At 57.2% G+C, this 13,557-nt stretch overlaps 1 protein-coding gene across 1 annotated transcript in view; it reads right to left on the reverse strand.

The window, feature by feature from the left end:
* LOC136303559 (serine/threonine-protein kinase pim-1-like) overlaps positions 1–10,012 on the reverse strand; it is a gene marked incomplete at its 5' end in the record, with an annotated part of 53,279 nt that extends 43,267 nt beyond the window's left edge. The window contains 6 exons of the mRNA XM_066207194.1: positions 7,310–7,320; positions 8,403–8,556; positions 8,803–8,979; positions 9,197–9,563; positions 9,743–9,793; positions 9,914–10,012. Coding sequence (XP_066063291.1) covers positions 7,310–7,320; positions 8,403–8,556; positions 8,803–8,979; positions 9,197–9,563; positions 9,743–9,793; positions 9,914–10,012 — 859 coding nt within the window. The remainder of the gene's footprint in view (positions 1–7,309; positions 7,321–8,402; positions 8,557–8,802; positions 8,980–9,196; positions 9,564–9,742; positions 9,794–9,913) is intronic.
* Positions 10,013–13,557: the final 3,545 nt, after the last annotated feature.

The raw sequence follows: 13,557 nt of genomic DNA on the forward strand, positions 1-13,557 counted from the left end.
TTCCACCCTGACCTGTCTGTGCCCCCCTGGTTTCTTCCACAGCCCCCCCATGATAGTGGGGGCAGGGGCCGAGTGCTGGTGTCCCCCTGCCTGCAGCAGATCCAGGGGTGAGGGAGTTCAGGGGAGCCCTTCGTATTTTGGGTCCCCTGGGAATTGGGGTGACCCTCGGGGTCCCCCAGGATCTCCCTGAACACGCTGACGCTGCCCAGTGAGAAGGTTCGGACCCGGCACGGGGTCCCAGCTCTGTCACCTGCCCTGCCCAGGTACCCCCCAGCCCCTCCCTGGGAACCTCCAATCTCCCCGTGACACCCCAACCTCCCCTGGAACCCCAAAAACATCCCTGGGGCCCTCCAAAAACTCCCCAAGATTGCAAACGCCCCGTACGAACCCCCTAAACCCTCTCAGGACATCAGAATTCCCATGGGACCTCCCAACACGCCCCCAAGCCCCCTTGAGCAGGTTTATACTTGGCACGGGGTCCTCATCACCACCATCGGCATCACCCAGGTAGCCCCAGACCCCCCCGGGACCCCCAAACCCTCCCGGGACCCCCAAGCCCCCCATGGGGGCTCCACTACCGGAATCAACGGGAGTGGTGTCGCCCTGTCAAGGGGAGTTAAAGCGGCGCCTGACTGTCGGGGGTTCTTAAAGCCGTGATGGTGGGGAGACCCCCAAAAATCCACCCTGGGGGGCACTCTCCCATTTGCTGCACTCGAGGGAGCCCCAGACAATGACGGGTCCTGGGCTGAGCCCCCCACTCAGCCGGGGCTGTGGAGGGAACTGTGGGCGCTGGGACAGGGCTTGGGAGTCCTGGGGTTTACTGGGGGACCCCTACTGGGAACTCCCTTCCCGCTGTCCCACCTCCCCCTATCCCCCCCCTCTCACCCCTTTCCCATTGTTCCCCCAAACCTCCGCTGCCCCCAGCTCGGTTTGGGGGTGACCCACCCCTTTCCCATCGTGTCCCGGCCCGGCCCCGCTCACCCGAGAGCTCCCGGCCCGCGGCCGCACGGACGGAGGAGGAGGAGGAGGAGGAGGAGGGACAGAGAAGGAGGAAGAGGAGGGATGGAGGAGCTGGAGCCGGCAGAGGAGGCACTGCGTGACTTCACTGCTCTCTGGATCTGCAGCTCCTTCGCCCCGGGACCATCGCCCCCGTATCCTGCGGGTGACCGGGGAGGGGGAGCGCGCCCCAAATATCCTGGGCGGTTTTTTTGAAGTGGGGAGGGATGTTTGGAGCTCACAGAAAATGTATTTATGGCTCCCGGGGCTTTTTTCTGTCGGGGCCGGGCAGCTTGATGTTTGGATCTGGCAGGGCTCCAGAGCTGAGGCGCAGATGCCCCTCAAGGGGACATGGGGGGTCCCCGGGAGGTGTTTTTGGGGGTCCCGGTGGCGGTGCCGGCAGAGCCCCGGCGGGAGGCGGGTCCCCCCGCGGTGGGGTTGGGCTTCCTTAAGTTGGTGTGTGTCTCTTCGGTGCTGACCCTGCCCGCCAGCTAAACCCTGCGGGCCCCATAGAACCAAAGGTGCCCTGGGAGCCTGCAGGGCCTTGTGGAGCCAGGGGACCGCAGTGACACTGTGGATCTCCTCTCTGCACAACTGTTTTTCAAACTGCAATATCAGTAATTGCTGCCACACCATAGGCTTAAATAATCCACTCTGTTCACTATTGTTTCAAAGGATGACTTTGATTTCTCCTTGACAATCTGCATCAATTCCTTCTCCCATGACATCAACGCTTTTCAAGGCCAAGCTCCAGTGAGCAGTTCTCAAACCTCCAGTGTCCTGGAGAAATCTGAGTTCCTATTCCTGTATTGATAACTCTCATTTGCTTCTGATTTGTCCTAATTAATTCTAATGCATGAAGGTCCAGCCCTGCAGCCTCTGGGGTGGCCCTGTCAGGGGCCATCACACCCAGAACAATTTCCCCAGAAGTCAAAGTCTCACTGTGCACGGTTGTATTCGCAAATTGGGCGCAACTGTGCACATCCAGGGGTTTCCATTTCCCCACTGGGTCCATCATTAAGGGTATGGAGAACATCTGTGGGATGGGTTCTCCATCAGGACAGGTTCCCATCTCCTCATTTTTTCACCTGCTCTTTCAACTGCCCCTTTGTCTGTTTGATGATCCTGCAGCTTGTGAATAGTCTGGTACATGAAAACACCAGCAGTCCAAATCACTGTATTTTCACAGTAACAGACAAAGCATTCCACACCACAGTATCAGCAAACCCCATAAAAATCGCCAATTTCATCCCTTCCTCCTTTATTCCTTGCAAGCAGTCTCACAAAGTTTAGCACTGACATTTGAGTCGTGGCCAATGCTTTTCTGTAGGGTATTTAGTGTCACATCCCTGAGCAGCCAAAGGTGGCAAATCAGTATTGTCAGCATTACTGCACATTATCATTATTGTTTCACATATAAAGATAGAGATATAGATAGAAACATAGATTTAGACATAGTGTAACACGAGGCTGGTGGGTTGGAGACAGACACACCACACAGTATCTTCTTGAGTTCTGACCAACAGCCACAATTTATTGTTCCAAGCTCCCTTTTATGGTGAGTTTGAATTTCCCGGGCTTGGAAAGCCAACTGGTTGGGAATCTCTGCACTGCCCACATCTCTGGCCAGGGGTGTGTCTGCAGCCAGGGCTTGGATGGGCTTGGCTGAGCTCTTTGTTCCCCCAGGGACTTCTAGAACAAGCCAGGTCAGCCCAGTTGGGTCTGTTATGATCAGACTCATTATGCCCAGCTGTGAACCAGCTGGACCCTGCTACATCTCCTGCCTTTGCTTTTATTAAAATGCAGATTGTTTTCCGTTATCCCATTTGCAAGGGCCCTTTTGCAGACAGGGTAACACAAGACAGCATGGGTTTAATTTGAAGGAGGTTTTGACAAACTTAATTCTGCTCAGCCAGTGATGTGTCCCATGTACCACTGGAGCTGCAGCACTCACTCCCAGGAGCTGTCAGGCGAGATCACAATCTTCCGGGCTGGCATGTTACAGGTTAACTGCTTATGGTTCCAAACTACAACTTAACACTAAAACAAGAAAACGTTCAACTTTTAAAACCCTGAGAAAAACCAATTAACAGAATTAACAAGATTAACAATTAACAGAAAAACAATTTGTAAACAGAAAAAACCACTTTGTAAACAGAAAACCAGTTTGTAAACAAACAGAATCCTTAAATGCACCGTCACTCTAAGAGTCCCAGCTCTCCACGAGGTCGGTGAACAAGCTGTTTCCAGCACTGTTCCACACACGGCTCCACACCGTCTGTGGAGGGGCCACCAGGAGAATGCTGCTGGTGGTCTTGGACAGGACGTAAGGTAGGACAGACACGTCGGGCAGGTGCCTAAAGCGTTCCAGTGTCCTTGCAAAGCACTTTGCAAGGCTGTACTGTTAGCAAAACACCATTAGAATTGCTCTTGTGTCACGGAGACAAGACAACTTTTGAAGCATCCGTAGCATTCAACTGTAAACACCTGCGACAACATTTGATAATTAACTGTGCAGTTAGTTCAAAGACGGTGGGTGCCGTCTTTTTTGCTTGATGAGGTGGAAGCATTCATTCTGGAATGTGCAAAGGATCAGGCCAGCGTGGATTCCACTGCCCAATAACACCAGTAGGATGAAAACTAACAATGAGAATAAACACAGTGATCCACACCTCTGGGCATATCCGGTGGACTTGTCTGTTGGTGATAGCTTGCTCTGCTGTTTCAACAGCAGCTTTTGCCTCTAGGATTAATTTTCTGGGGGAAGTTAATTCAGAGTCACCCTTTAGGAGGTCAAATAAAGGTGCTAGTTGAGAGTCAGTCAGTCCCAGGTAAGGTCTGACCCAGTTGATGGTACCCAAGAGTTTTTGTGCATCGTTTAGAGTTAGAATTTTGGTTGGAAAGGGAATTGTTTGTGGCTGTATGGTCTGGTTCATTATTTTGAGTCCCCAATATTTCCAGGGTGGTTGCTGCTGCACTTTCTCTGGTGCTACTTGCAGCCCAAGTGGTTTGAACGCTTGCAACAGGCTTGGCTGAATCAGTGAGAGTTCTTTTCTGGTTTGGGTTGCAATCAAAATGTCATCCAGGCCATGGTAACAGTATGCCCCTGGAAACTGTTCTCTCACTGATCAGAGTACCTGAGCAACACCCCACTGACACATCGTGGGGCTGTTTCCCACGCCTTGGGAAAGTTCTTTCCACTGGTAACGTTGCACTGGTGCAGCGTTATTAATAGAAGGCACGGTCAAGGCAAACTTTGGGGTATCATCTGGGGGTAATGGAAGAGTGAAAAAACAGCCCTTTAAGTCCACAATCAGGATGTCCCAGGAGGCAGGCAGCATTGTGGGACATCGATGGCACACCAGGCTGCAATGTGCCCATTCTCTCCATCGTGGAATTGGTTTTTCTCAGGTCATGGAGTAACCTCCACTTAGCAGATTTCTTTTTTATAACAAATACTGGGGTGTTCCAAGGGCTCATAGATGGCTCTATGTGTCCTTGAGCCAGTTGTTCCTGTACCAGGGTTTTTAGGGCATCTAAGTCTCTCCTTTTCAAGAGACCACTGTGGTACCCACTCAGGCTGAGTAGTGAGCCATTTCAGAGCCAGTGTGGGGTACTTTACACCCTCTAATACAGTGGCCCCTGTCAAAAATCTGTTCCCACCTCAGCCCACTCCAGAGCCAGAGAACTCTAGGGAAGGGCTTCCCATCCGGGAATTTCGGATAGGACTGATTCCTCACCTTTAGATTTAAAAAGTGTCATTTTGTGCTGATCCGGCCAAGCTATGCCAATTTTGTTTTCGCAGTGGGCAGGCTCAGCACCAAGGACACAGACACCACCTGAAGGAATCAGTGAAATTTACTACAGTTCAAAGCAGCAAAGGAGCACAGAAGGAGCAGCTCAGCAATGCAGCCAGCCGTCACTACCACGGATTGCCCGCAGTGATTGAGAAAGATCCATCACCAGTTACCCTCAGCCTTTCCCATCACCCACACCCACACAGCAGCTGGGGAAGCTGTCACAGCCAAGGACTGCAGAGCCTCTCCCGGACACTGGGAATTCCTGCAGCTGCCTCCAGCCACAGCTGAGGCTCCAGCCTGGCTGGGAGAGGGCCCAGCTTTGATAGTGCTGAATAAACAAACTGCCAGCAGCACTCCTAGTGCAGGAACATCTGGTTGCATCCTCCTCTTGGGTTTCTCCCAAAGCCTGGCCAGGGCCCAAGGAGGAACCAGGGGAGTTGCCTTTGACCCTACAGCCCCGAACAAGGCCAGATGTCAGACTTCATGGCCTTGTCTGGCTTCTAAATACAGAAAGGTCAATACATGTTTCACTGAGGAGAGGATGCATCTATTACAACGCTAATGACGGTGCGTATTTTGTTAACGAGCAGATACAAAGATAACCTTTGGCTGGAAGGTTCATCGAGAGGTCACCTTTGGCTCAGGGCCGCTTGTTCAGGCCTCAGTCAGGCCTCTTGTCCAGGCCTTGGCACTTCAGGCTTTAGTGCTGGGCTTGACACTGCTGGCTTAACACTGGGACTTGATGAGCTCCCAGGTCTTTCCCAACAGAAAGGATTCTGTATTTCCATGATTTTATCTGCTGGATTCAGTCAGGTCCATGTTAGCAGCATTACTTTGGTCAAAAAGTTCCCTCTTGGTCAGCTCTTGTGGCCTAAGGCTTCAGCTCCTTCAGCTCCTGGTGCTAAGCTGCTCACGCTGAACGAGACGACTCAGAGAGAAGAATACAGTTCATCCAGTTCCATCTGGGACACTGAGAGGGGAGGGTGTGCAAACAGGAGCATTGTTTGGTGTCCCCTCCTCTCTGCCCTTCACGCCTTTCAGCGCTTAGAAACAGCTGAGAGCTTTCTCCAAGAGTGCGATGAAGCAGCTGCTCCTGCTCCCAGGTCTGGCTCTCTCCAGTCTCTGACCTTGCCTGCTTTTGTCCCTCTTGCTGTGCCCTCTGTTCCCCCGGGGCTCGGTGGCTGCTGCCCAGGACTGTGGAAGTGGCACAGATCCAGGGGTCGAGACCCTCCTTCCTCTGCCCTTGCAGCTGCCTGCTCACAGCAGCCTTTTCCATCTGGAAGCTCCACGTGGAGAGGGAGTCCTCACCTCTGTCCCTTGCACAACCCCCAGGAGCCCAGGGCTGCCATCTCAAGTCCCTGCGGGCCCTGAGGGCTCCCGGGTGCCTCAGGCTGCTGTGACACCACTGCCCACGGGAGGGAACAGTGGCGGGGGCTGTGCTCAAAGTCAGCTCCATGTGCTGCTGCTGCTGCTGCTGCTGCGGGGGTCGTTTGTCCAGCCCTGCCCCAGACTGAGGGATCGGATCCAGGCCCTGCTGCTGCTCCCTGGGGATCAGGCACAGTTTGGTTGTCGCCGTCAGGGCCAGCAGAAGCCGTGGCCGGAGCAGCGGGTGCTGACAGTGCCCCGAGGCCCGGGGCCGGAGGTGTTCCTGTGCTGGGGGCTGGTCGGAGCTGCCCCTGGTTCTCCCTCTGCCTCCCGCAGAGCTGGGCCGGGCACAAGTGGGGCAGCACAGCAAACAGGGAGCCTGCCAGTCTCTTCCAGCCCTGTCTGCTCAGAGTTTGGGCCTTGGAGCTGCAGGTGGACACAGGCAGCTGCTCCTGCTCCCTCTGCGTGTCCCCGTGTTCAGCAGCGCTGCTCCATCAGTCTGTGCCCAGCAACGGGGAAAAGCCTCAGCCCTGCAGGGCCAGGAGCTGCCGGACTCTGCCTGGGGAGCTGCTCCACACGGGAACCAGCAGCAAAGGACATTCCTTCCCTAGGACAAGTTTTCTATTAAGGAAAGAAAAAAAAAAGGAAATTAAAAACAACACAGAAAAAAAGTGGAAGATAAAAACAAAACCCAAGTGCAGCGTAGTAAAAATACTTTATAGCTTTGGATAAAGAGATAACTGAACTTTTTCAAATGAGATCTCCGTTATTTACTCCATAAATGTGCTGATGGCATGGATCCATCCTGCGGACCTCAGCAGCCTTTTAAAAAAGATTTTGTGGTTTGTTTCCAGTATTATTTTAAATTGTGATTGAAGCAATAGGAAATTGCTTTGTGCCCCGCCAGCTCCAAGCAGGACTGGGATCTAAACTTTGCCAAACCCCAAATCCTTTACAAGACGACCTTCCTTCTCACCCTGTGAATGAGCTGCACATTCCCTTTGAAATTGTCAGGGGTTTCTTAAAGACGCAAAGTCCCACTTACAGCTTTTTGCTCTGCTTGGGAAGTGCAGAAGGGCAATTCTTCATCCATCCGCTCCAGACTGCACTGCCTTAGGAACGCCGTCCACTCGCCAGGTTTTGCTCACTTGTGGCACTTCTGGAGGAGGAAGAAAGGGCAGTTGCACGATTCCAGCCAAAAAAGGAAGGAAGAGCGGGGCAGACAAAACATCCTGTGGAGATCCAGGCGTTCAGCTGGAACTGTGGAGTGCTTGGGTTCTTGCCAATTGGATGTGGATCCCTCACTGCAATCTCTTGGCCTGCAGGAGAGTCTCACTCACCTGCAAAAGCAGAAAGCTCACTCGGTGGGCTCAGAATGGGCTCGTCTGATGCAAAGCTGTCAGAGCAATGTGAGGGCAGAGCCAGCCCAGCCGTGCCTGGGGCTGAGCCCAGCAGAGCCCTGGCAGAGCCCAGAGCAGCCTCAGCACCCGCAGAGCCCGGCTGGAAGGAGAGAAACCAGAAAGTGCCCGTCAGCCGAAGGGTCCTGTCCCCTCGTCCCGGCCGCCCGCAGTGCCCAGGCCACGCTGGCCGTGCTCAGAGCTGGGCCCAAAGCTGCCCATCACTGCTGCCTTTGGGGGCAGAGCAGGAGGGCAGGACACGTGCCCAGCCTGCAGCCGGCCACGGCACATCCAGCCCTCAGCAGCTGCGCAGAGCCAAAAGGCAGCTTGACGGCCGAGTGAAGAATCTGTGGCGTCTGCCCCAGCAAAGGGAGGAACCTTTGGTGCCCGGCCAGGCCGTGCCATGCCCACATCTGGGAGCATCCCCCCAGCTGTGGACTCACCTGCAAATTGGGCCCCAGGGAGCGTGTCTGAAGAAGGTGCCAGAATCCAAGTCGATCATCCTCAGCTGCCGGTGGCCAGGTCGAGGAAGAGCTTGGCATCCTTGGGGTTGTCCTTGGTGTCTCCAGCAGCAGCCCCACCTGATACAGCTTCTCCAGGGGCTCCTCCTTCCCTGGGGGCCAGACCAGGCTGTCAGTGCTCTGCCCAGGGCCCCAGCCACCAACGAACCAGGACAAGCACAACTAGGGTGGATGGTGGCCACCAGTGCTTGCTACACCAGGTCTCCAGCTCCGCCCCAGCACAGATGTTCCCATCTGGTCATCCCTGCTCAGAGCTACAGGCAGGACAAAAACACTCTGGTTTTCTTTAGCACTGATTGCCATGAGATGTGTGGAGCTCTTACCTGTCAGGTCTTTGGATCAAACTGTGCACATGGACCTCTCCCATCTTCTGGGGACGATGAACACCCTGCAGCCAAGGATCACTGAAGAGGTCTTCTAAGGATGGCCTGTCCAAGGGTTGCATGGACAAACACCTCCTGATAACATTTTGGCACTCTGAAGAGAGAAACCAGAAACCAGCAGTCAGTTGGAGAAGGATCCCGTCTGCTTTGCCCCTCCATTCCCGTGCCCAGGCCATGCTGGGTGTGCCCAGAGCTGTGCCTAAACTTCCCCATGGACTCCCTGTTTGGAGGAGAGCAGGACATGTGCCACCTCCTCAGCAGCTGCCAGAGCAGGCTGCTCATCAGCCTGCTGCTGTCTCCCAGCACCGGGATTCCCCTGTGCCCAGAGATGAGGACCCACCTTGAGAGAGCCATCGTGGGAACAAGATGCGCCCCCAGATGAACTGCTGGCCCCTCCTGAACGGGTGCTTCCCCATGACCAGGTGGTACAGCAGGAGGCCCAGGGACCAGATGGTCGCTGCCTCGCCGTGGTAGCGTTGGTGGTGGATCCACTCTGGTGGGCTGTAGGGCAGGGTTCCTATGGAACACAGACGGAGTTCATCAGGGGATGCTGCAACTCCTAAAGCCTCGCCCCGGCATCCCTGGGCGTGTGGGGGCTGGCCCCCTCCCGCCTCCACCCAAAAGCAACTTGGCTCAAGAAATAACGCTGCTCCTAGCAGCGAGAGGGGGAAGCCGCGGTGCTACAGCCAGGCTGGGCCGTGAGATGCCCAGGAACATCCCCTGAGAGGGCTCACCTGCAAATTGCCTGTAGGCTGTGTCTTGGAGGAAGGCGCCACAGCCAAAGTCGATCAGTTTGAGCTGCCCGGTGGCCAGGTCGAGCAGGACGTTCTCGGGCTTGATGTCGCGGTGCAGGACCCCGCAGCTGGTGCAGTGCCGCACGGCCTCCAGCACCTGGCGGAACAGCCCCCGCGCCTCCTCCTCCGGCAGGAACCTCCGCTCCGCCAGGAAACCCGAGAGGTCCTGGCACCGCTCCGGACGCTCCAGCACCAACAGGAAGCTGTTGGGGAGCTCAACCCACTCCAGCAGCTGAATGATGCCACCACATCCAGAGGACAGCCTGTCCAGCAGCACGATTTCCAGGGGCGCACGGGCGCCGTTGGGCTGCCGAAGGACCACGATGCCGTCAGTGGGGCTGAGGCTGTGCCAGGGCTCGGGAACCCCTCACCCAGCCCCGGATGCTCTGGGCCCCCCGCTCAGCCCACGCCCGCTCTCCCTGCAGGGCTCCCGCCGGCTCTTCCCCTGCCGGGCCCCAGCTTCTCCCGCCGGCCCCGCTCACTCACCAGCTCGCCCCAGTGCTGGACGCGGGCCCGGGGCACGCATTTGATGGCCACCTGCGAGCAAAGGCCAGCAGCGGGCTCAGCTCGCCGCCTGCCCCGCCGCGCCCCGATCTTCTCCTCCTCCTCCTCCGCCCTCCTCCTCCTCCTCCGCCCGCCGCCAGCCCCGCCGCTCACCGGGGCGCCGTCCGAGAGCCGCGTCCCCGAGTAGACGCTGCCGAAGCCTCCGCGCCCCAGCAGCGAACCCAGCCGGTACCGGTCCTGCAGGGCCTCCCGCGCCTCCCCTGCGGGCGACACGCGGCCCTCAGCGCTCGGCCCGGGGCCAGACACGGCCCCCGAGCGCCCCCCGAGCGCCCCGGGCCGGGCATCCCCACCCGCCCCGGGCCCCGGCGGCTCGAGGCCGGCGGCTGCGCTGCCGAGCGGCGGAGCTCGGGCCGGGGAAGCCGCGGCGGAGGCGGCGGGAGCGGCCGCGCCGCGTGTGTCCTTAGCGGGGCCCGGGAGGAGCCGGGGCCGGGGTCGGGGTCGGGGCCGGGGCCGGGGCCGGGGCCGGGGCCGGGGCCGGGGCCGGGGCCGGGGCCGGGGCCGGGCTCGGGACAGGCGCAGCCAAAGCGCAGCGATGCCGCCCTGGCCCCAGGCACTGATGCCCGCCCAGCACCGCCACAGCCAGCACCGCCAGAGCCGGGCGGAGCCCAGACCGCGGCGGGACGCCCGGGGCCGGGGGCGGGCCCGGGGCATGGCCCAGCCCTGCGGGGGGAGAGGGAGAGGCCGGGACGGGGACGCCGAGAGGGGCCGGGGGGGTCGGGAAAGGGACACCGGGAGAGGCTGCGGGACACCGAGGCTGAGTGCGGGACAGCGGGAGAGGGAGAGGAGGAACAAGAGAGGGACGGGGAGGGGTCGTAGACGCCGTAGACGCCGTAGACTCGCTGCTGCCGCTGCTGCTGCCGCTGCCGCCGCAGCAACTGGAGCCCTGGGGCCGTTTGTCCGCGTGTCCGTTCCACGCTCCAGCCCCGCGCTCCGCGGGGGCAGCCCCCGAGCCGCTCCAAACACGGCAACTTGGCCGTGCTGAGCCCACATCCAGAGGCCTGACTCCTGCGCCGTGGCAGAGGATTTCCCTCGGTCGCTGCTGTGCATTGTCCCTGCTGAGGCTCAGACACTGTCAGGACACATTCCCTGCTTGTAGGATTCGTGCCCGACCCAAGCACGACGTTTATGTCTCCAGCGTTACTTTGCAGCAAAAACAGGGGAAGGCAAACTCTGTGTACGGCTCATGGTATTTTCGAGGGTCTAAAACTCACTAAGTCATCGATCTGAGAGGTGAGATCCATTTGGAATTAATGGCACGGAGAAGTAGTGCAACACGGAAAAGGGAAGCATAGAAATAAATAGAGGAAAACCTCTTGGTTTATTTCTTGCGTTTTCATTTCACTTCTGGAAAGCTGTTGCAGTTTTCCAGCAACCTTCACCACAGTCCCAGCTGCTCTTTTCAAGAACCTTTGGTGGAGAACGAGGTCGAGCTTCTGGCACAAGATGTGCCACCAACTGCAGCTTCTCCTGGATTTCCATACTGAGTGCAGCACGACTTTTGCAGCAAAGCAGGACAAATGTTTGGTAAACTTTACAATTTGTCCTTTCTTTTTTCCTTGTGGGCTGGGGAGTTGTGCCTTTGGTAAGGTTTTCCTTGTTACTGTTTTAATCCAAGAAAACAGGAGGTGGCACCAGCACTTGTTGGGGAATGCAACCCTGACTGAATCCAGAGACAGAATCTCCCTGACACTGTGTGAGCTCCCCGGGCTGGGCTCAGGTTCCTGCTGGGACTCTGCAGAGAGCTCCAGCTGGGATCAGCAGCAGCTGGAAATACCTCTGGGCATCTCCCTTTTCTGCTGCTCGCAGGAAGCAATGAAGTGAGTCAAGAAGTTCTGGTTTTTCTTTCTCCGGGTGCATTTTTTCATTGTGTTTGACACCCCAGCAGCAATTTTTGTGATGGCCTCTCTAAGTTGATTCTATTTCAGCAGCACCAGCAGCAGGGCTGTGTTGGAGCGCTGCAAATGTGGCCTGTGTGGCTTTAATTCCCCTCGACTTAGTGCCCGGGGACTTGGGAGCATTTCAATCTCTTCTTTGCACGGTGCCGGCAACAGAAAGACTGAGTTCACTGTCACAAAAGCACAGCGGGCAGCAAGGATGGAGAAAGGCAATTGCAGTTGTCCTGATAAAATCCAGTCGGCAGCCAGAGGGGTGCAGCAGCCGCCGCGATCTCCAATTGCCAAGGCAAAGGCAGCAGCAGCCTCCTGCCGTCACCTCGGGCTGAGTGAAACAGTGCTGAAAACAGCGCTGGAAGCCGACCCTTCCTTTCTCTGGAGGCTGGGTCGGGGCAGCACAGGCGGGCCCTGAGCAGTCTGGGCTGTTGGCGGGTGAGCGTTGCTCCAGGCCGCACTGGAGCCGGACAAAGGCCTTGGAAGGCGAGGCAGGAGCAGGTGGGAAGGGGCCGGCGCTGCTGCTGCTCCTGCCCGGGAGCCCCGGCCGGGCCGGGCCGGCGCCCGCTGCGCTGCGGCTCCTGCTGCTGCCAGAGCCGGGCGGGCCTCGGGGACAGGGAATGGACACGGGGGGACAGCAAAGGCCGGCGGGGCTGCGGGGATGCTGGTGCTGGGGCCAGCGCCGGCACGGAGCTTCGGCCGCAATTGACCCGGAGGGAACCGCTGGGCAAAGGCTCCATTTCAGCCTTTCTTTCCTCACGGCTGCGAAACGACCGAAATAAAAGGAGAACCAGCAGGGCCCGGCCCCTTCTCCTTCGGGAGGAGCTCCACGCCTGGGGCCGGGAGGGGCCCTGAGGGGCCGGGAGGGGCAATGAAGGGCCATGAAGGGCTGTCGGGGGCCAGGAGAGGTTCTGTGTAGCCAGGAGGGGTTTGAGGGGCCGTGAGGAGCCTCAGCCCCGGCAGCAGCGGGGTCCCACCGTGTCCCCAGGGCAGGGCAGCCGTGAGGGGCCGCGAGTGCAGACGTGGCAGCAGAGCGGGCTTGGGGCACCTCCGGGAGGGGATGAGAGCCTTCCCCAGCTCCAAACCACACCAAACCCACCACTAACAGGATTTCCCATCTTTAGAATCCACTGGCAACTTGGAGTCGACTGAACCGTTTAATCCCAGTGGAAAATGCAAGGGAATTTTCCTAATGACTTACATCCAGCCTTGGTTAATCGTGTCTAAGGTTTAAAAATCTGACCAGTGAAAAGTAACACTAATAAATAATAAGAACAATAGCAAGAAATAAACTCCCAAATCCCAACATTCAGCACCACACCAAAATGACCAACCTCATTTTTCTTTACTAGCACAAGGTTCATGAAAACAAATGCTGTTAACTTTCTCCACCTCACATCTTCCCCACCAGACAAATGAGGCCGTTTGCAGTGTTTAATACAAGTCACAATGGAGGGCTGGAGGGAAGAACGGGGAGACACTACCAATTTACATGTCAAACCCAGCGGTCCAGCTTCAAAGCGGAGAGAATAAAATGGAATGGGGGCAGGGGCTGGTCAGATGTTCCTCTAAAGGATGGCAAAATCACCTCCAAGTGAACAGGAGGGGAAAATCAATCCCTATAAACCACCCAGGGTGTTCAGGGACTCAGCTGTGAGGAGCTGGACATGGACAGAGGCATCTGGAACAGTTCTTTCCTCAGGCTGAGCTCTCCAGCCTGGCCCTGAAGTCAATCAAGTGCTTTCCCAGAGCATTCCATGGTTGCCAACCACCCTTCAAGATGTGGCTCACAGGAGCAGAGAACCTTTCTCAAGGTTCTGAGCAGAAAAAGTGGCAAGAGATGCCCAATTC

Source organism: Chamaea fasciata, unplaced genomic scaffold, assembly GCF_029207755.1.
Source record: "Chamaea fasciata isolate MVZ Bird 193981 ecotype frontalis unplaced genomic scaffold, bChaFas1.0.hap1 SCAF_37, whole genome shotgun sequence".
In the NCBI taxonomy this organism is placed as follows: Eukaryota; Metazoa; Chordata; class Aves; order Passeriformes; family Sylviidae; genus Chamaea; species Chamaea fasciata.